Source organism: Bufo bufo, chromosome 3, assembly GCF_905171765.1.
Source record: "Bufo bufo chromosome 3, aBufBuf1.1, whole genome shotgun sequence".
Classification (NCBI taxonomy): domain Eukaryota; kingdom Metazoa; phylum Chordata; class Amphibia; order Anura; family Bufonidae; genus Bufo; species Bufo bufo.
Window position 1 is genome coordinate 35,453,552 of NC_053391.1, and position 24,110 is coordinate 35,477,661.

Here is a 24,110-nt window from a genome sequence, read left to right on the forward strand (position 1 = left end):
GCTGAGTGACATCCCAGCTTTAATGGTGGCCATGTTGATCACTAGAGATAAGCGAATCAAAGTTGGCGAAGTGGAATTCGAACCGAATTTCAGAAAATTTTTTATTTGCACCAAATCCTAATTTCCTAAAATGGATGCCGCACTTGTTAGGACATGGAGCAAGGAACTCTGGGAACGAGGGATCACCCACAATGCCATGCATGCAGCAAATCAGCAGCCAGCCCTGTGATGTCACAGCCCTATAAGTAGCCTCAGCCATCTTGGATTCAGCCATTTTCCAGCGTACTTAGTGCAGGGAGAGACGTCAGCAGGCGCTAGGGACAGTGCTAGGAAAGACTTTAAAACTTTTATTTTGCTGTATAGAAGTTCAGGGTAAGGATAGGGAGGAATCATTCCACAGCTTTTATGTAGAACAGGGTTCAGTAGGGGAGGTTACAGCCTGGGTAATAGGAACAATCCTATTACACCTTGCTCCACTGACTGCGGATCCAAATTGCCATTATACAGCTCTGTAATTCCAGCAAACCGTTCTTGTTATTGGGGTGTTACAGACATTAACAGGGTTTATTACAAATAAATATTTCTACGTCTTATTTGCCCTTGTGCGGTGCAGTTATATGTTCTAAAGCATTTTTAGGCTTGTATTAGTGAGGGGAAAAGGGATTATTAGCCGTTGTGTGTTAAAGTGCGAAAATTACAGCCCTTTTTGGCGTGTATTAGTGACAAAAAAATATATATTATTTGTTGTTCAGCGGTGTATTTATATGTTCTAAAGCCCTTTTTGGCGTGTATTAGTGGCAAAAAAATATATATTATTTGCCGTTCTACGATGCAGTTGTTTGTTCTAAAGCCTTTGGTGGCGTGTATAAGTGGAAAAAAGTAAGGGCCTATTTGCTGTTCAGCGGTGCAGTTATATGTTCTAAAGCCTTCTTTGGCGTGTATTAGTGGGGAAAAAAAGGGCTTATTAGCCGTTGTGTGGTGAAGTGAGAAAATTACAGATTTTTTTGGGGTGTTATTTATTTATTTATTTGATCTAAGAGTATGTCAGACAGAGTAGTGCCAGGCCCTGCACAGAGGAGTGGCAGAGGCCTAAATGTTTATGCCGCAGGCATGGGTCACAGCGGAGTAAGGGGCCATGGCAGCAGGAGTTGCAGCGAGAGGCCTGATCTCCTAATGTCATCTAGCAGGCGTGTCTTGACCAACAATCTGTAGAATAGAATCTGTGGGCAGAAAGTGAAGCGTGGGCAGGGTGTCAATGTTGACACCACGGCCCTGCGTCAACATATGCAGTGTCACCATAAAGTGGCCTGGGAGAACCGTGGCTTCGATGTGGTGGTCCAGCCTGCCGCTGCATCAGCCAGTGGCAAGCACCCGATTTCAGGCAGTCCACCACCTCAGCCGAAGGGAACTGTCTGTCCTTACCATCACCTGCTGGTCCTGATGCTCCTGCTCTTCCCGCTACTCCTCGTCAGTCATTCCGTCAGCAATTGATCACTGAATCGATTGCCAAGAGACAACAGTATGCGTGCGCTCATCCAACGGCGCAGAAGTTGAATGTGCTCCTGGCCAAGTTGCTGGTGCTGCAGTCCCTCACTTTCCAAGTGGTGGACTCTGCACCTTTCAGAGAACTGATGGCTTGTGCCGAGCCGAGGTGGAGAGTCCCAAGCCATCATTTCTTTGCAAAAAAGGCAGTACCAGCCCTGCACACACATGTAGAACAGAAGGTGGGCCAGTCCTTGAGGCTGTCAGTGTCTGCCAAAGTGCACGGCAGCGCCGACGTGTGGAGCTGTAACTATGGTCAGGGACAATACATGTCCTTTATGGCACACTGTGTGAATGTGGTTCCTGCACAGCCACACCAGCAACTTGGCCAGATGACGCCGCTTCCATCTCCACATTCTCACGCCGTTGGTCCTTTGACAATGTCCGCCTCTGCCTCCTCATCCTCCACCGTGTCCTCAGCCATCCACTGCAGGGACAATTCACAGTGCCCCTCTAGCATACCACATGTGCAGGGCTCGGGGGTGTCACGCTGTTCTGCACCTCGTTTGCCTGAGCGAACGGAGTCGCACAGGGGAGGAACTGCTCCGTGTACTTCATCAGGAAATTGAATCCTGGCTTTCTCCGCGACAACTCAAAATCGGAACCATGGTGACCGACAATGGGAAGAACATGGTGTCGGCGCTGCATCAAGGAGGGCTGAGCCATGCGCCCTTTCTTGGCACACGTGTTCAATCTGGTAGTCAAGCGGTTCCTGAAGTCTTCCACCCATCTGCAAGACATCCTGAAAATGGCCAGGAAACTTTGCATGCACTTCAGCCACTCGTACACCGCAAAGCACACCCTCCTTGAGCTGCAGCGGCAGAACGAAATCCCCCAACATAGGCTGATATGCAACGTTTCCAACCATTGGAATTCCACCCTCCATATGTTGGACCGACTATACAAACAAAGAAAGGTTGTAAACGATTTCTTGATGATCCAAGCGGACAGGAGTACTTTCCTGTGTAACTTCGATGTCAGCCAGCGGCAGCTCTTGCGTGACACCTGCCATTTTCTCAGGCTCTTTGAGGAGGCCACGTTATTTGTCAGTCACCAGGGCTATGGGATGAACAACGTCATTCCACTGCTTCATGTCCTGGAACAGATGCTGGTAAATGGCTGGAGACGTGGCGCCTAGATCTCACGGCCACGTGAGCCCTGTGGGGGCTGTACTGGAGGAGGAGGATATTGAAGCACAAGCTGTCCTGCCCGGCCAGTATTGTGGCATCAGAGCGGGTGTTTAGTGCGGTGGGGGGCCATAGTTACCCCAAGAAGAACTCGCCTGTCCACCCAAAATGTGGAGAGAATGACCTTTGTCAAGATGAATCAGGCGTGGATCAGCCAGGATTTCCGCCCATCAATGCCTGATGCATCAGACTAGATCATCCATGGTGCCACACCAACACTTTGACAAAAGAGACCGGTTTCTACTGGCTACCTGCCTCAGCTACTATTCTGATGCTGCCACCTGCCTGATGTCACAAATCTGATGCCAAGTGTTCCTTCTTTCACCCACCATCTTCAGCTGGTACTGGTATTGCCAGCTACCTCCCCACTCTGTCAGCAAGTCACTCTGTGGTCTCCTGATGCTGCTGCCACGTCCACACTATGTCGCCTTGCCACTCTGTGGTCTCCTGATGCTGCCACCACCACGCTATGTCACCTTGACACTCTGTGGTCTTCTGGTGCTGCGGCCACCTCAACACTATGTCACCTTGACACTCTGTGGTCTCCTGGTGCTGCTGCCACCTCCACACTATGTCACCTTGCCACTCTGTGGTCTCCTGATGCTGCTGCCACCTCCACACTATGTCATCTTGCTACTCTGTGGTCTCCTGCTGCTGCTACCTCAACACTATGTCACCTTGCCACTTTGTGGCCTCCTAATCCTTTGTGGCCTCCTTCTTCTGCCACCTCAACACTGTCATTGTGCCACTCTGTGGCCTCCTGATGATGCTGCTGCCACCTCCACATTGTCATTGTGCCACTCTGTGGCCTCTGCCGGATACTGCCGCCACCTCCACACTGTCATTGTGCCACTCTGTGGCTTCCTAATGCTGCTGCCACCTCCACACTGTCATTGTCCCACTCTGTGGCCTCCTCCTCATGCTGCTTCTAGCTCACCACTTCATGACTGAGCCTCTATTTTGCCTTTCGGCCTAACTGACATCATCATTTATTTGACCCTTCTTCTGATCTGTCAGAATGAAGGAAAAATTAAACGCACAACGGATCCTGTCTATGTAACAGCTGTAAGGCCTGCATGCCATGGTCCCTATTTTGCATCAGAATTGGCTTATGATTTGGTAGCCAAAAGCAGGAGTGGGTACAAAACACAGAAGACATGCAAATATTCCATTCACGTGTTATCTCTGTTTTGGATCCACTCAAGCGTTTTTTTGGCTTTAGCAATACTGATGGATTACTGACCAAATGCTGACCAAGTGAAGGCGGGTGCTTCACAGACAGGATCTGTGCTTTGGGGGTTTTGGTTCTCACTACCACAGCAGACTCCCTATGCATGTTACTGCAAGACACCGTGTTCTACACCAATATAAAGGCTCACTGCAGCCAGGCAATAGCCGTTTTTTAACACGATTCGCCACGAATAAATTCGGATCAAACCAAATTTTTTCAACAAATACGCCGAACTGGCCGGACCGAATTTTTCTGAAATTCGTTCATCTCTATTGGTCACCAGACCCATATACATTAGCTGTGTGGAATTTCCCAGGATTTGACAGAAGAGGACACAACACAGAGTCTCTCCTGCTCTTTGTAGTGACAAGACACCTTGCGCACGTCTTTGTGATTGCTTTGTTCCTCCAGCATTAGAACATTTCTTTTTCAAAGTCCTGTCAGGATGTTTTCCACTGTTAAGGAGAGGGAAGATCATCAAAGGAAACGCTCTGACGCTCCCGAGATGAATAACATGACATGTCTCTACCTTTGATATCTTGTGTTTGGGTGTCGGTGATTTCTTACATTCATAGTCACGAATCTTACGGAGTAAACATAAACCCTCACAATAATGTTCCCTAACATCTCCAAGGGAGTGGCACTACCCTAAGTAGGTCATCTGCTGTATAGGTTCCCATAGCAAAACTCAAAATGGACCCCATTAACGAAATGAGAGCTACTTCAAATATACTATATCAATATTATAGAATTCTGGCAGGTTTAGAGCCACCACTAGGGGGAGCTAACTGCATATAGGAAGTTGAATAAATCTGTATGCAGTGATCTCTCCCTAGTGGTGGCGGCAGGTAGCAACTATGACAGTGTGGGTTGCATTTTAGTGCTAGTATCCATACCAATTATGCGCCCTATCACTATTCAGTGCGCTCCCCTAGTGGTGGCTGCAGGTAGCAAATATAATAATGTCAGGAACCAGTTTATTGCTGGAATCCATACCAATTATATGCCCGATCTCAATGCAGTTAGTTCCCCTAATGGTGACTGCAGGAAGGCACTATGACAGTGCCTGGTGCTGGGATCTATACCTGCCCTGTGCCCTGTCTCTATGCAATGAGCTCCCCCTAGTGGTGGCTGCAGGTAGCAACAATGACAATTTCAGGAACCAATTTAGTGCTTGGATCCATATCATTTATGTGCCCTATCTCTATGCACTGAGCTCCCCCTAGTGCAGGAATCAGCAACCTCTAGCCCTCCAGCTGTTCTGAGACTACAACTCCCAGAATCCTCCTGTCATTTCTATGTGAGTTAGAAGAACAACTGAGCAAATGTGCATTCTGGGAGTTGTGGTTTCACAGCAGCTATTGTGCCGAAGATTGCCGACCACTACCATAGTGGTTGCTGCAGATGACAGTGTCAGGAACTAGTTTAGTACAGGAATCCATACCATTAGGCACCCTTTCTGTATGCAGAGAGCTCCCCCTAGTGGTGGCTGCAGGTAGCCACTATGACGGTGTCAGTTGAAGCATAGAGCTGCCGCCCATACCAATCATGTTTCCTATCTCTATGGTTGGTATGCCACTGCATGCAACCCAGAAGCTTGGTCTTCTGTGTGTTGGGCGCTACCTTTCCAGGTCATTTGTTCTCATCCCTTTCATTCCAAGAGCCCCACTCGTAGACTGCAGGCACAAAGATAGCATTGCTTGCGGGTGATATTTATTAACACGCCACAGTGTAATTTCAGACACTTGACTTTATTCTATATTGATTTTCTTGACCCATGAATGGAATTCAAGAGCTGCAGGGAAGACTGACACAGACAAAATAGTAGGGAATTGCTGCATACACAAATTGAGAGAATCTTTGACGATAGGTTGTTAGGTTTTTATATGCAGATTGAAGCAAAAAAATGGTTGCAAAAGTCTAGGTACCCTCCTATAAAGGCTCAGGGACTGTAGGTGATCTCATGGCAGGTTTAATAATCGATCTGTTTTGTGAGATGAGGACACGGTTTCATTTTGCTTCCTTCTTTCCTGGTATCAGACAGATTGGTTGTGTCCCTTTAACAAAAACTGGGCCATCAATAATAATAACGACACGTAGCAGGACGCGCGCCCTTATGTCCCTCCATTCCCAGGACTGTTTTTCTCCATTAGACGGCTTGGGAGAAGATCCAGCAACTCGAGTCCAGCAGCAAAGTGTGAACAGCTGCTGAAATTAATTGAGCTTTTGCAAATGCTGATCCAGAGCAATAAAGGAAAACTTTTTGGATTGGAAAGCATTTTATAGTTTGCATCATTATAGTGTATTTAAAGGGGTTCTCCATGATTTCTACAAATTAGGCACAAAGCAAGGGGCTTTGTAAACTAAATAAAAACCTTACTTTTAAAAAGTCCAGACTGTCCCTCACCTCTGCTTGGATCCCTGCTCGGCCTGCACATGCCAGTCATCATTCCCATGACCGCTGCCACCTACAGCAGTGACTTGGCGTTCATGCAGTGGCCACTGGAACAATGAATATGGCGTTTTCACTACAGGCCCAACAGGGATTGCATCAGGGGTAAAAGAGACATTGACATGGGACTGGTGGGATGTGTATAAGGTGTCATAGGTTTTTTTATTTATTTATTTTATTTTAGAAAGCCCCTTGCCAAATCGCTCGGAGAACCCCTTTCATAAATTTGCAAACATCTTGTTTTACTAGTGCAACAGATGGTTTAGCAAGGCCTGGGGTATCCCTTACCCCCTTAAGAGGTTTTTACAATATATGTCCCCCTAATAGAGCTAGTTGTCGTGACGCCAGTTGCATTGAAGCAACGAGAACATGGAGTCCCCTTTAAGTATAGTGGTGTTGATACCCAGATGTAGGATTGCTAGAGTGGTGTAGAGTGACCTACAATCTCCCTGAAGGTGTTGTATGCACGTGTCACGGTGCTCCTACCTGGATATCCCTGGATCCCAGACGTGGTCATCCGAAGCAGTGCAAAAGGGGTGATTAACTTGGATGATGAAGGAATAATTGAGTCCAGACTTTGTATATACAGTACAGACCAAAAGTTTGGACACACCTTCTCATTCAAAGAGTTTTCTTTATTTTCATGACTATGAAAATTGTAGATTCACACTGAAGGCATCAAAACTATGAATTAACACATGTGGAATTATATACATAACAAACAAGTATGAAACAACTGAAAATATGTCATATTTTAGGTTCTTCAAAGTAGCCACCTTTTGCTTTGATTACTGCTGTGCACACTCTTGGCATTCTCTTGATGAGCTTCAAGAGGTAGTCCCCTGAAATGGTTTTCACTTCACAGGTGTGCCCTGTCAGGTTTAATAAGTGGGATTTCTTGCCTTATAAATGGGGTTGGGACCATCAGTTGCGTTGAGGAGAAGTCAGGTGGATACACAGCTGATAGTCCTACTGAATAGACTGTTAGAATTTGTATTATGGCAATAAAAAAGCAGCAAAGTAAAGAAAAACGAGTGGCCATCATTACTTTAAGAAATTTATCTTGGTCATCAGCAGGTTTTGGCAGGAAAACACTCTCAGCTCTGCTATATCTGTACTCTTTCAGCTCTGCTATGTTGGCTGGCTTAAATAGGAACTTTTCCTCTTCTGCTGAAACTTAGTTTTCTGTAGTCTGACTCTCACTGTAATCCTAGGAAAACTACTTCCTGGCTTCAAGCTTACTTAGCTTGGCTTTAGGCAATGCAAGCCCAGGAGGGGACATGCAACCATTTAGAACTCACAGGCAGGGCCTGTCTGGCACGGACGAGGCATGCTTCTTTCCCCAAGGAGAGGATCCTCCAACAGCAGAATACACTGGGCTAAGCATGTTTAGGTGGTCACCTAGAACATTCCTGAATTGTTGCTAGGCAACAGTCCCGATGCATTGTACTGGATATTTTATGATTTAATGACCTAAGACACAGACTACAGATCACATGTGAATTCACATTGGGAAATGTTGGATTTCACAGGAGTTGTACTTTAAAGAAAGATCCTGATTAAAACTGACTTATTGCTATGCCTAGTGAAAAGCCTGAGTGGGTGGAGCATGACACAGGAATTCCCAGTGTCAGACTCCACCCTTCAACGCAGCAGTGGATCAATTTTTTCAGGGTTGTTCAAACAGCGGGTCCGCAATACGCGGGCATCGGCCGTGTGCTCCCCGCATCGCGGATGCGGACCCATTCACTTGAACGGGTCCGCAATCCGGAGCTGCGGTGCGCACGGTACGGTACGCACGGAAGCACTACGGAGTGCTTCCGTGGTGTTTCTTTCCGTGCCTCCACACCGCAAAAAAATAGAACATGTTGTGTTTTTGTTTTTGCGGTGCAGACGGATCACGGACCCATTCAAGTTGAATGGGTCTCGATCCGTCCCGGCTGCCGCACGGACGTTGCCCATGCATTGGGGGCCGCAAATTGCTGCATGAGGCCTAACTGTGTAATTGTCATCTGTTTGAGCTCCAGCAATGCACCACAGATGAATTTTGTAAGTAACTTTAGATGTGATTGTGAGTATAAGAGACGATGTAACAAAGAAGTGATAAAATAAAAAGAAAAAAATAAATGTTTTTCTCTCTTTCCATTGTATGAACTCGTTATATACTGTTAACGCTGCAGTTTGTCATGACTCTAATGTATCCTCTACAGGTTACATACTTCAGTATTCAGAGGATAACAGTGAACAATGGGGCAGTTTTCCCATCAGTCCCAGCGAGCGTTCCTACCGCTTGGAAAATTTGAAATGCGGCACTTGGTACAAATTTACTCTGACCGCCCAGAACGGAGTGGGACCTGGACGCATCAGTGAGATCATAGAGGCAAAAACCCTTGGGAAAGGTACTGGAGTCTTGTCCTGCCCATCCAAAGCAGGAAGTAATTATAAGTTATCCAGTTTTTTTCTTTTTTTTTTTTTGCTCTGTTCTTTAATTAATTTGAAACCTTTTGGGGGCAATTTTTTTTTAATTATTGCATTGTACTCATTTTAAGCTAAAAATTTTTTTATAAATTGGTCTTTAATAAAAAATACGGCATCCTTTTTTTCTGTACAGGGCTGGGATGCTCAACCTGTGGCCCTCCAGCTGTTGTAAAACTACAACTCCCACCATGCCCTGCTGCAGGCTGATAGCTGTAGACTCTCTGTGAATGCTGGGTAGTTTTGCAACAGCTGGAGGGCTGCAGGTTGAGCATGCCTTCTCTAGTAGCAGCCTGTGGATTTTCTGTCTTTTCCGTCAGACCAGGAGCTGACGGCTCCTTATCTCTGCTCTCTGACCTTATAAACACTCGTTATAGCTCAGTTCTAATCTTACTGATAAGAATGTGGCTTAGATAAGTCTTTATGACCTCTCAGTAGTTTAGAGATGAGGGCTATTAGATGACTGGCACAAAGTGAAAGTACCAGTCACACAGCTACAAAAACAGTTAACCCTTTGTGACAGAACAGCTCAAATTTTTAATAAAGGCTAATTGAAAAAATTATTTTTAGCCAAAAATGAGTAACATGCAACCGTTAAAAAAAAAAATTGCCTCCGAAGGTGTACGTAGCCTTTAAGTTAATATGTGACAATGTTTGTATTGTATTACATATAAGCTAGGGGCATACATAGAAATAAAGGTTGTTATTATTATTACTATTATACATTATGATGCCCTCTGGGGCCTGGTATTTGTTTCCTCCACCACCATTACTATGTACAGTAGAGATGGGAGTCCTGTACTAAAGGAGGACCCACAGACCCCATAGTATCCGCATGGTTTGCCTCTATAATATGTAAACCCTTATATACGGTAAGCTATTTTGTACTTCACTGCTATAAACCAAGAAAAAGGCATGCATGATCTGTATATGATCAGAGGTGCACAAACCATGGGCCACATGTGCCCACGATACCGCCCTGTGTGACCCAACTCTGAAGCAGCTTTCAATTGGATCTCATAGCAGCAAAAATCTCTCAGATTTCTCAGCGGCTGCCTTGTCCTCGGAGGAGGGACTGTAATGAGTGCCACTGATTGGCTACTCATACTTTACTCCTTCCTGCATGGAGCAGAATCCAAAGAATATGTGGCTGGATCACTGAACAAGGGTGCTGCCTGGCTGGGGCACAGTTAGTAGGAGCAGTTTCAAGGTGGGCAAGTCTGAGCTGGGACACTGTTAATAGGCCTGGCTAGATGAAGTTTTGTTAATGGGGCGCAGTTAATGGGTGTATTTTCAAGCTGGAGCTCTGTTAATATGATGTGTGTTTGTAAAGCAATGTTAATGGGGGCATTTTTTATTTAGGGCACTGTTAATGTAAGCATCTGGTTCATGGCACTGTTGAAGGGGGTACAGTCTGATAGGAATTGAGTATTGGGGCACCCCTGGATCAAAACAGCAATGTGCAGGTCTGTTATAGAAGGTGTCAGCAACTATATGCACTAGCTAGGAGTTTTCGGAACGTTGATCATTGGCTGAAGGCTCTAATGTTTTATTTCTTGCCTGACACCCAAAGACTTTTTCTGAACATTTAAGGGGGCTCTTTCATTTGTAAGGAGTCAGGGGACCCTCTTCTCCTTGGCTGTTCAGATCATTTAATGGATGCATCTGAGGAACATTGCTTGTCATAGTTTGCACTGTAACCACTATTCACCTTCATCAGCCTTGTGACTTTTAGTAGGCTATGATTTTTATTTTTGGCACGGTCCACTGCTGTATCTTATTTTCTCTATAAATTGTATTTCGTGCCTATAAATATTTATGTGATGGCAGTTGTAAGCCCGCATACATTTCCCATCGGTCAGGCACTGTTTGCTTGCTTTCAACATCAGTATATCCAGTTTGCACTTCTTGGAAAGTAGATCATGGCTTTGTGTTCTGTATAGTCACATTCAGAAGAAAATCTGCTCTCTCCTTGACCTTTATCTTCTATTATCACTTCTCTTCCCGAAATATTAGCTATTCCAGCCTCTCTTCCCAAAGATCTACCCAGCTCAGGTCTCAATGGAGCCAGTGGTGGTTCTTTCCCATTTTTAGGGGTCAGCAGAATGGAGGAAGCTAATTGAAAGCATACAATGGGCTACTGACATCTGATTATTCCAAATATACAAGGTGATGCCTCCTCTACTGACTCAAGGCCTCACTTGTTGTTGACTCTGTTAATTGAGGTTCTCTTAAAGAAATTCCAGTGATATAATCTGCAATTAAAATGGTCCTCAAGGGACTAACTTAAGTTCTTGAGATATTGGGTCTATTATGTTAAACCTTCAGATTTATAAAGCACACTTAATTTTAAATAAAGCTAGATCGCGTTTTCTTTAATTGGACAAATTTCTTCTTCAACGGTAACTTCAAAGGGCCCTGTGTGAACAACTTTTCAAATTTATCCACAGTTCCCACCATTACCAGACCTTGTCGGCGAATGTGCCATTAGTTTTAAGCCCAAACAGGATAAAAACTTTTGAATTCTTGTTGTCTGTAAGTACCATAAACCGAGAGATCTGTGAGGACCACATACTAAATCAGTTCCTCAAATTTTTTTGGCATGGACTACAATATATTTTTATCCGGCCGTCTTCTTTGTTGTGTCTTCTGTAAGGACTCTGATGACCGGTCCATGAAAGATCAATTCCGGCATAGTGAAAAGGTGGATCTTACCTAAGGACTAATGTTAGCAACAGTGAGACATGGAGTCTCAGAAACCTCTGGAATCCTCTTAATCCTTATAAGAGGAATGTTCTTTTCGGGTTTAAGCATTGAGAATGGCCAAAGAGGACGAGATATGGAAGTACCTGTGGCAAAGTACCAAATTGAGAAACAGTAGCATAATCAGACAGGACAAATGGTTATGGGGGAAAGTTTCGAGAGCATGTCAAACTGAAGTGAAAGATCATTAGTAGAGGAACAGTAGTAGGCTGAAAGCTATACAGGAGTAACCTTGGTATGAAAAAATATAGGACCAGTAGGTTTAAACTTCATCAGTACTCAAGAAGAATCCGCAAAATCTTTTTTATCACAAGTTAAATGGGTGGAGTTCAGGCAGCTGGAAATGTTCAGACTGTATTTTTAAATGTTCCACGACAAGATCGATATGAGTGACAGGCTGGTCACTGACACATCAAATGGAGACCCACACAGGCTCTGGTGACATGCCTTGGCCCTCCACATTTAGAGTGGACAGCAGCAAGAAGTGACAAGTCTCTGCTAGGAAGGAATCCATCAGGAATTGAGAAGGGGGCTTCAGAGTTGTGCCCAGACAAGTTTTGAGACCTGTCAGACGAGAAGCTAAAAATAACCCATGAACCCCCTCTCCCCAAAGTATCTCCCACTTTGGGCCTGGTTCCTTGGCCTCCGGATTAATCACCAAATCCATAAGAACCATCAACATACCATTTATTTATTTTTTGGTCCAGAAAGAGCTTAGAAATAAGATTTGCTTATCCCAAACTTCATAACAAAGGATACGATAGAATACAGTGACAGCTGCGAGCTCTGCATCCGATAGAAAACTGTTAAGTAATGGAGCATGAGAGTCACTACTTTCTGATGCTATAAATAATAGGCAGCTGCCTGTTTTCAGCCTATGGACCATTAATCATAATTATTAAGCCAGAAACAATGATAAACACTTTACTTATGTAAACAGAAACTTTCTTTTGAGAAACTTTTCTTGCCAGTTTTTTTTTTCCTGACAAGTGGAAACCACAGTCTGTGGCTTTATCAATGGATGGGTTGATGTAGAGGAGTCAATATTTGGGGTTTAATTGAGCTATTCTAGGTACTGCCATAATTATTTTTCTTATTGCAATAGGTACTTTTTTTTGTTTGTTTGTTTGTTTTTAACACTAGAGGCTCAGTCGAGGCTTCCATGTATAGGGATCGGTGGAGGAATTCATATCTAAATATTAGTGGAGGCATCCTTGTGTGAAGATCTGTGGGTGAATCAATCTATGAGGAAAAGTTGAGGCATCAGTATATGGAGATGGGATGATTGGAGACATCTATCTATTTAGAACGGTGGTTGCATCCATGTATCATTGGAGGCATCCATGTTTGGAGATTATGGGATGTATTATTGTATGACAGTCAGTGGGGACATTCATATGTGGAGATCAGCGGAGCGCCCATGTATAGAGAATGGTGTAAGCATCCATATACTGTATAGAGATCGTGGAAGGCATCCACGTATGGAGATCATGGGAGGTATCCATGTGTAGAGAATGGTGAAGGCATCCATATACTGTATAGAGATCGTGGAAGGCATCCATGTATGGAGATCATGGGAGGCATCTATGTATAGAGAATAGTGAAGGCATCCATGTACTGTATAGAGATCATGGAAGGCTTCCATGTATGGAGATCATGGGAGGTATCCATGTGTAGAGAATGGTTTAGACATCCATGTACTGTATGGAGACCATGAAAGGCATCCTTGTATGCATATCATAGGAGGCATCCATGTATAAAGAATGGTAGAGGCATCCATGTATAAAAATCAGCGGAGACCTCCATGTATGGAGATCAGATGAGTCTTTCATGTATAAATGTCACTAAAAAGTCTATATATACTGTATCAATAGGATCAGGGATGACCATCATATACGTATGACCTTTGGTAGAGAATTCCATATAATTGGTAAAGTGAAGATATGCCTGTACATTTATGTGCGTGTAATGTTAAAGAAATTCACAGACTCGCATAATTTTTTGACTAATCGACATTTATTAGGCAATTGAATCGAATTAAATCGGTTGCTCCCTGGTGTCAGCCATGAGAAACTGGGGAGATTCTGACTGTAATATTCTTGACTAACAGGAAGTGCGTAAAATATCTGCCCCCGCGATCACTTTATCTGCCATATGTTTAGATAAAAAAATAACAAAGCACAGGACTCTGAGACCTCAAATGGGTTGTCTGGTTTTACTGTACTATAAACGTGAAAGGGTCTCTCTTTCTTTGGAGGACCAAAACCTCTAGGTATTACTTGGACACCGTGTAATGCCTCACTTCTCCTGTGGTGTCACTGCAGGAAAATTGAACACTTGTCTCTGGGTTCCCAGACTGATTGAAGCCAATTGCTGACGAGCAGCTTATCTTTGGGGAAAAAGCAGACAACCCCCTTAGTTTTATGATGTGTTGTATTATTACTCTTTTCTCCCATGTTGGTTTTTAGTAATGACAATGTTTCTCCATTCCTTTCTATTTTGATCTAGAACCCCAGTTTTCAAAAGAGCAAGACCTGTTTGCCAGCATTAACAGCACAAGAGTGAGACTCAATCTGATTGGCTGGAATGATGGTGGGTGCCCAATCACATCGTTTAACCTGGAGTATAGGCCGTTTGGCACCACGGTGTGGACCCTGGCACAGAGGACCTCTCTGTCTAAGTCATATATACTGTATGACCTGCAGGAAGCAATGTGGTATGAACTGCAGATGAGAGTGTGCAACAGTGCCGGCTGCGCGGAGAAGCAGGCCAATTTTGCAACATTGAATTATGATGGCAGTAAGTAGTGTATTATTCCCAGTATTATCTAGTGGTGGGTGTAAGATTATTTTGGTTTATGAAATATGTTTTTATAGCTTGTGAATATTAATACATAATCAGTACGACATAGAGGCAATATGATAGTAGTTATATTCTTGTACATAGGAGCAGTATTATAGTAGTTATATTCCTGTACATAGGAGCAGTATTATAGTAGTTATATTCTTGTACATAGGAGGCAGTATTATAGTAGTTATATTCTTGTACATAGGAGCAGTATTATAGTAGTTATATTCCTGTACATAGGAGGCAGTATTATAGTAGTTATATTCTTGTACATAGGAGCAGTATTATAGTAGTTATATTCTTATACATAGGAGCAGTATTATAGTAGTTATATTCCTGTACATAGGAGGCAGTATTATAGTAGTTATATTCTTGTACATAGGAGCAGTATTATAGTAGTTATATTCTTATACATAGGAGCAGTATTATAGTAGGTATATTCTTGTACATAGGAGCAGTATTATAGTAGTTATATTCTTCTACATAGGAGCAGTATTATAGTAGTTATATTCTTGTACATAGGAGCAGTATTATAGTAGTTATATTCTTGTACATAGGAGGCAGTATTATAGTAGTTATACTCTTGTACATAGAAGGCAGTATTATAGTAGTAATATTCTTGTACATAGGAGCAGTATTATAGTATTTATATTCTTGTACATAGGACGCAGTATTGTAGTAGTTATATTCTTGTACATAGGAGGCAGTATTATAGTAGTTATATTCTTGTACATAGGAGCAGTATTATAGTAGTTATATTCCTGTACATAGGAGGCAGTATTATAGTAGTTATATTCTTGTACATAGGAGCAGTATTATAGTAGTTATATTCTTCTACATAGGAGCAGTATTATAGTAGTTATATTCTTGTACATAGGAACAGTATTATAGTATTTATATTCTTGTACATAGGACGCAGTATTGTAGTAGTTATATTCTTGTACATAGGAGCAGTATTATAGTAGTTATATTCTTGTACATAGGAGCAGTATTATAGTAGTTATATTCTTCTACATAGGAGCAGTATTATAGTAGTTATATTCCTGTACATAGGAGCAGTATTATAGTAGATATATTCTTGTACATAGGAGTAGTATTATAGTAGTTATATTCTTGTACATAGGAGCAGTATTATAGTAGTTATATTCTTGTACATAGGTGGCAGTATTATAGTAGCCATACTCTTGTACATAGGTGGCAGTATTATAGTAGTTATATTCTTGTACATAGGTGGCAGTATTATAGTAGCCATACTCTTGTACATAGGTGGCAGTATTATAGTAGTTATATTCTTGTATATAGGAGCAGTATTATAGTAGTTATATTCCTGTACATAGGAGGCAGTATTATAGTAGTTATATTCTTGTACATAGGAGCAGTATTATAGTAGTTATATTCTTGTATATAGGAGGCAGTATTATAGTAGTTATATTCTTGTACATGGGAGCAGTATTATAGTAGTTATATTCTTGTACATAGGAGCAGTATTATAGTAGTTATATTCTTGTATATAGGAGGCAGTATTATAGTAGTTATATTCTTGTACATGGGAGCAGTATTATAGTAGATATATTCTTGTACATAGGAGCAGTATTATAGTAGTTATATTCTTGTACATAGGAGCAGTATTATAGTAGTTATATTCTTGTACATAGGAGCAGTATTATAGTAGTTATATTCTTGTACAGAGGAGCAGTATTATAGTAGTTATATTCATACACAAAAGAAAACATTGTGATGGTTTTATTGTTGCCACTTTGAAATAGCTAGGTCATGCAGATATATCACATAGATGATATTTTAATGGTTTACCATTTGCCTTTTTACTGTACTATTGATGTTAATATTAGTTGTGACTGGAATTGCACTTTAAATGTTAATAATTGAACCGAGGCAGAGTAAATAGATTTTATTTTAAGAGAATTTTAAGCTAAAATTTACACATTGAAAGCCGAAATACAGTAAATGGCTCATTATATATTAAAGAGGACTTGACAAATTTTGGTTTTATAAGACTGTTTGCTATTCTGTGTACAAAAAAAGAAGTTATTCTGTGTTTCTGCCAAGTCTGGGGAGCTGACTGGAAGACACAACATGGAGGAAGCCTGGAGTAGCACACAGCATTCTAGACAAAATGGCCACCTGGCTATTGGGATTTGTACAGCCCTGACCTATCAGCACATAAAGCAGATTATGGAATTAGACCAGTTAGACATGGAGTCCGGGTATATATTACCCCTAAGCTTCAACCTATTCCTCTGAGCCGAGGGACTCCATTAGTGTGTATTAGAAATTTGTAGTCCTTGTACCCCTAATGTGTATAGTGGGTCTCCTAACTTTCCTCTGCCAACAATTTTGTGGTAAACAAGGCTCAGACTGGAAAAAACCCTGCACACTTGCTTAAGCTGAACATGCGTGTACATGGGACACTCAGGAGAAAAAAGTGTTGCTTGACCAACACCTATCTCATGTCTATGTCCAGTTTTATTGTAGAGGACCCCTTAACAGACAGTTATAGATGGAGGTGTAGATTCCTATTAGCTGCAGGGGAGATCAGCTACAGAGAGTGGCTCCATCTCTTGAGGGCCCAGTTTGTCCATAGATACTAATTGAAGGCCTAGACTAACATGAGTCGAGTCCCTGGAATAGGACCATTGATCATCTAGCCAATGGAGCCCTTCCCAAACTGGACAACTCCTCTGAATGACAAATTTGATTCTTCTATGTGCATATATGGGGAAGATTCCTGGTCTGGTTCCAACAGATAGTCTTCCAACTTTTTACATTCGGGCTTCTTCAGAAAACCCAGTTCTCATCGGCATAATTATTTCAACTCCCAGCAAAAGAAATAAACCAAACCGCAGAAGTCTGGTTTCCGCCATTTCTCCAGACAATCCATCAAACCGCCTAATTGGGTTTTCTAAATACAATCTCCAGGCCTCCAGTGGGAGCTGTGATTGGACGTAGCCCGGCATAGCGCCGGAGCCGCTGCTGGATCTTCTGCAATCACATAAACCAGGAGAATTTGCTTTGCTTTAAATTCTATTTGGCTTTTCTCGGCTTTGAAACTTTCCCGTTGAAGTGTAAGATTTATGACGGTGATTACTTTGTTTGATGCTGGGGATGAGCTAATGGAGATCAATGTATCTGGTACTGCAGAAAGACTCGGAGAACCGCTGCAGAGAGTACGGAGTATGTCGGGAAGTCGTCTCCGATATCAGACCACCGAGTCAAAAAGTCCAAATTACATCTATTTTATTATCTCATTCTTTTCATTATTTATTCTTATAAGTCACAGCCACCTTTGCACCATTATGGTATGTTTTTCTTTCTTTTTTTCTTTTTTTTTTTTTAGAGAAGGTGTTTGTGGCTCACCAAATATATGAAAACACACATGTAATGTAACTTCATCCTTTATTGATAAAATGTCATACAACACATAACATAGTTTATAGACTAGCAGCAATACAGGACAATGCTGTCACAGAAAAAGTTCCCCCCCCCCCCAGCCTAAACAGGTCGGCATATTCAAGTCTCAAAGCAATGTGCAATATATATATAGCACTTGACACAAGGTGTCAAAATATTAGTTCTAACTACACATAATCCTCCATTTTGCTACAAGTCATTGCAAAGAATCTGAGCAGAAAGAAACCTTAAATAGGTGATAATACATAGTCCAAGCAAGACAAGGCAATGAAAGGGTTACAAACAGTTTTTCAAAGTAGCATAAAAAGGGGAGACATATACAGACCAGGAGCCAAGGCGGACCGCCAACCCCATATATTTAATATATTTGGTGAGCTATTGTGTATATATATTCACACATATTGAATTATTAGTGTTTTGGTAATATAAGAAGGGGTTTGTGTCAGCGATCTCATTCCGGAGACATGAGGGGATGTCATCCTATTGTCAGGAGATGTCAGATGCCACCTGTCACCTATTCTATTCTAAGGATGCACCATCTTATTCTTGGGAGATGAGGGGTGCCACTTTTTCCCTATCCTATATTTGAGAGATGCGGGTTACCACTTTTCCACTTTCCTATTCTTAGGAGATGGCGGATGCCGGTTTTGCACTGTCCTGTCGGGAGATGTAGGGTGCCATGTTTGCAGATTTCTGTTCTTGAGAGATTATGGGTGCCACTTTTGCACTATCCTCTCTTGGCAGATGAGGTTTACCAGTTTAGCATTGTCCTATTCTTAGGAGATGAGGGGTGCCAGTGGCGTACATAGAGAAGGAATGGCCCCATAGCAAGGATTGATCCAGGCCCCCCACACAGGACGGAAGGGTTTCCGCCTAAAGCTCTTTCAATGACCCTTGGGCCAAGTTTTCAGCCCCAGTAGAAGAGGGAATGATCCCAAATGGGCCCCCTCTTTCCCTCGGCCCCTTAGCAGTCGCATGTTCTGCCAATATGGTAGTTACACCTCTGAGGTCTGCCAGTTTTGCACTATCCTATTCATGGGAGAGGTAGGGTACCAGTTTTGAAGTGTCCTATTCAGTTTTGCAGGGTCTTATTGCACTTTCCTGTTATTAGAAGATTAGGGTGCTATATTTGCAATATTCTATGCTTGGGAGATGAGAAGTGCCTTGTTTGCACTTTCCATTCTTGGGAGATGAAGGGTGCCACTTTTGTATAATTCTATAATTGGAAGATGCACAGTTTTAGAGATTACACGTCTTTCCCGAGGTTCATTTTCTCTTGAAGATCCCATTCATGTATATGAATAAAACAAACTTGACATTTGGAGGAGATTTTTAGTAATTTGGGTCTTTTGGCTGAGTTAACTTGAAGTCATCGCACTCTTGGAAATGCCCTTTAATTCCAGAGACGACATTACTGCAGCGTTCTAATAAAGTGGAATAATTAGGGCCTTACATCATGTGCCGGTAGCGTGTTGGATTGGTCTCCAGATACTTGGACAGTAGTAAATTCTTGTAATCAGGAGCACATTCACATTTAGTATGCGAGCAGTGTCCCCGTGCTCAGCAGGTAGTGAATTATGAGACTGTAAGGGTGAGGACCGACCGTTCATCTTGTATGATGACCACATTAGCGCCATCATATCCTGTAGACGTATAGACTAGAGATTGCTGACCCTTCCCATATTACATGACAGTCCTGGGACTGTTGGAAAGTATCATGTCCCTATAAGCGGGGGTGGATTGAATGATATCAGATGACTCTAGTGTCTTTGGAAGTGTCGATGGTAGATGTCAGGGGAAAGAAGGATCGGGCATATTGGATTTCTAAATGCCCGATCAGGAGAAAAGCTGTTGCCATAGCTGACAGGCAGCGGCTTATTTTCCTTTTCCTATTAAATACCTATGTATGCTCAGCCAAGTCAAGTGTGCGTGTATCTGGGATGTTAAGAGGAATAGCTTTAGGTAAATGTTGCCCAACTCACGCGGTTCCAGTGCCGCGGACTCTGCCGACGGCCATGTCCACTATACTTTTCTCCTTCTCCAGCTCCCATAACCCGCCACAGTTCTCCTGCTCAGACTGCACAGGCAACCAACACCCAAAGACAAGCCTTTAAACAGGAATTGTCCTACCCTGCATTGACTGTTGATTGAGGTTCATACCCATTCCCCCTGCTCCTGTTCTTGATATTGACTCTGATCCTGACCTCGGCCTTCTTCCCGGTTATTGTTACTATTGCGTCTTTTGGTGGCTCTGACCCTTGGCAACGTTCCTGACTACACTCCCATCTCATCCTTTGGTCTGTCACATCTGTTCTCCTACTTCCGACCCTTGTCTCTGCTCCAGACTATGCTATCATTGCATCAGCGCTACCACTAGAGATGAGCGAAGTTTTGAAAAATTTGATTCAGTCAATTCTCGTTCGACAAGAAATTTGATTCGTTATGAATTAATCGCAATAAATCAGGGAGAGCGGTGTCAGCAGCAGCAGTGGCAGTAACTGTGAGAGTATCTAACCCCTTCAACCACCGTGATGTACCCATATGTCACGGTGGCAGAGCGAATGCATGGAGCGGGTTGTTGCAGTGAGCAAACTCCATGCGCGGCAGGTGCCGGCTGTATCATACAGCAGACACCCGGCTGCAATGATGGGGAATGGCAATCCATCTGAGACCCGTCATTTAACCCCTCAGATGCCGCAATCAACACTGATCACGGCATCTATGAGGTAAGGCAGAGGGATGTGGCCCCTCCACCTTCTATTCGGAGCCGCTGCTGTGAAATCTCGGGGCTCAAATCGGTTACCATGGCAGCCTGGATGCTTTTGAAGCTTCCCATGGCTGCCATGGTAACCTCCCTGCTGCGCTGTGCTCGAGGCACAGCTCGGCAAGGGGCATGTCAAAATGCTATTCACTTAATAGATCTCTATTAGGGTGAATAGTACAAGGGATCAAAAGATACCAGGTTCTAGCCCCCTAAGGTTTAAATCACCCCTTTTCCAAATTTTACATCTAAAAATATATAAACAAAAAAAAAATATTAGGTATCGGCGTGTCTGAACTATTAAAATATTAATTTCAATTTCCTGTGCACTGATTGCCGTAATGGAGAAAAAAAAAAACACACGATAATTTTTATTACAGTGATCAAAAAGTCATACATACCACAAAAATAGTAGCAATAAGATCTAGATTTCGTTCTGTAAAAAACAAGCCCTCATATAGCTCTGCAGACCAAAATATAAAAAAGTTATGGCTCTCAGATAATGGTGATGCAAAAAAAAATAAATACACGTTTGTTATTAGCGTATTCCTATTGAGCCACAGAATAAGGACGTCATTTTTAGCACACAGTGAACGCCGTGATGTCAAAAGTTAGAAAAAGGATATATATATTTTTTTCAATTTAACCTCAAATAATCTTTTCCCATTTTGCAATAACAGACATGGTAAATTCAATGGTGCCCTTAAAGTATAACTGTCGTATTTTTTATTTTTTTTGGAGTATTGGATTGTGGTGATTAATATCTCCTTGGTGGCCCTATTTCAACTTTTCACTGTGTATTCAATTACCCCTTAATTCCACAGTTTTGTTCCCTGTACTGCCTACTTTTACCTGTGCTTAAAATAGGGTTGCTAGGCATGGTCCGTCTATCTGTTGAAGGACGGAGCACGCAGCGTGCAGGGTCACATTACTGACAGCCAGGGACTGTAAGTAAATGATTAAAGCCAGGTCCTCCCCAGCAGCTGATATCAGTGCCTGGGCTGTGTCCACTTCTCCCTGTCCCTGCGCTTGGCAGACGCTCCCTCACTCAGCAGAGCTGGAGAATGCAGAGTTGGAGCAGCGCAGACCAGGGAAGGGAGATCTGCCGTCTGCTCAGTGTATAAATGAAAGCAACATGTGGTAAGAGGACCCCTTTGTGCTGCAGGAGATTAACCCTTTAGGGGGGAGGGCTCTGGTTACTGACACTTTTGGGGAGCTATTGTTACTGGCTAGTGAGGGCAGGCGGGATTAGCCTCAGGGTGAGGGCAGTGGCGGCCATCTTAACTGAATAGTGAAACTGCAGTTTTATGCAGACTGGTTGCTAAGGGCTGAATCTTATTAAATATGGGGTAAGTCAGTCTAATAGTAACTGATTCTGGAATATCATGTTATTAGTAACTACATATATGAAAATTGAAATTAGGGTCTAAATGTGACAGTTATCCTTTAAATAGTACAACTATTCCCCAAAAATATGTCCTCATATGGCTATATGAATAGAAAAGCTATGGCTATTGGAACGTTGGGAGGAAAAAACTAAAATGCAAAACCAAAAATGGGCCCCGTACTATGTGCTCTGAAAACAATAAAAAATAAATAAGAACTTTCAAAAACGGACACAGAATAAATATAAAAATGTAAACATTATAATTGTAAATGTCTCTGTTCTGTCAAATGGAAAACGACTGAAGGAACAGAAATTATTTTTAGCACTGTAGACATGAATCCCTATAAAAAGAGTGATTTCCATATTCCATATATGAACTAGGGTTGTCACGATATGAAAATTTAGATTTGATTTCGATACCATAAAAAAGTATTGCGATACTCGATACAACGGGAAAGAAACAGACGGAGCGCTGTCCACATCTTTTGCGGCCCCATTAAAGTCTAGTGAATGGGCCAACATCCGACCCATAAAAAAATGTGGATCGGGTGCGGAAAAAGAATACGGCCGTATGCATGAGCCCTAAGTGTCGTACTTCTGAACTGGTTTACGCAAGGTAATACATGTTGGGGTTAATGTGAGGCACAGGTCCAACCGTTCCAAGTGATAAAACCTCCATGTGCCTTATAATAACCTTATCAGGTATCCATCTCCTTGCATAATGAGCATCATTGGGTTAATGCACGAGGTAAATGAACAGTTGCTTCCTATTGGCACATAGTTTTATCAATTTGGACCTCTATGTGCCTCACGTTAATAGTAAGTGACCCCATCTGTATTCTTTAACTCGGCATGCATGGACCGGCAGTTCTACCATAATGCGCAGTTTCCTTAGATCTCAGGTTACACAGCTGCGGTAACAATTAATAGGCTAAGATGTCTCTTTAAAGAGGACCTTTCACCGATTCTTACCCTATGAACTAACTATACAGATATGTAGAGCGGCGCCCGGGGATCTCACTGAACTTACTATTATCCCCGGGCGCCGCTCCGTTCTCCTGCTATGCCCTCCGGTATCTCCGCTCACTAAGTTATAGTAGGCGGAGATACCAGTCCCTAAGTTATGGTAGGCGGAGTCTGCCCTAGCGCTGGCCAATCGCAGCGCAGAGCTCACAGCCTGGGAGGTTATTTTCTCCCAGGCTGTGAGCTCTGCAATGCGATTGGCCAGCGCTAGGGCAGACTCTGCCTACCATAACTTAGGGAACGGAGATACCGGAGGGCATAGCAGGAGAACGGAGCGGCGCCCGGGGATAATAGTAAGTGCAGAGAGATCCCTGGGCGCCGCTCTACATGTCTGTATACTTAGTTCATAGGGTAAGAATCGGTGAAAGGTCCTCTTTAAAACAACTTTCTTCACACTGTGCTTCTCTATCTGTCTTTTGCATAAGCATTCAGAAATAGGGGTGCAACATTTTCTTCTTGCACGATGCAACCACAGGGCAGACCCCATCGTGAGACTGTGCTATGCACCTTTTGTACAGGTTGCCGTACTCACATTTAAAGGGAATCTGTCACTAGTAATTTACCAATTTTTTTTTTCATGAATCCATGTTTAACAGAGTACCTTTTTTCCATCTGTCTTGTTCTTTTGATTGTGAGTCTTGTCATTTCTTAAAAAAAAATCGATTCTTATGATATGTAAATGACGCTGTAAGGAGCCCAGAGGGGCGTTATTCTTTCTCCACGGTGCCCAGGAACGCCCCTCTGAAGTGCCGTGCCCGCCTAAATTTGAAAACTAATAACGCCTCCAAATTAATCTAAATCGCCTCCCAGAGGCGTGGCTAAGTGCTCAACACCCCCCCCCCTCCTCAGCGCCGCGCTCTGCGGCAAACACCCCGATCCTCCTCTCGCCGGCATCCCAAATCCCGCGCAGGCGCAGTGCCGGCGGTTGCCTGCGCTATGATAAGATGACTGACGGCACTGCGCCTGCGCGGGATTTGGGATGCCGGCGAGAGGAGGATCGGGGTGTTTGCCGC

The 24,110-nt window shown here is 43.0% G+C and overlaps 1 protein-coding gene across 1 annotated transcript in view; it reads left to right on the plus strand.

Moving 5' to 3' along the window:
* The window catches only part of DSCAM (DS cell adhesion molecule), a 414,232-nt gene that overhangs the window by 320,727 nt on the left and 69,395 nt on the right, over positions 1-24,110 (plus strand). Inside the window, exons 26-27 of the mRNA XM_040423076.1 lie at positions 8,623-8,811; positions 14,159-14,449. Of these exons, the coding sequence (XP_040279010.1) occupies positions 8,623-8,811; positions 14,159-14,449 (480 nt within the window). The remainder of the gene's footprint in view (positions 1-8,622; positions 8,812-14,158; positions 14,450-24,110) is intronic.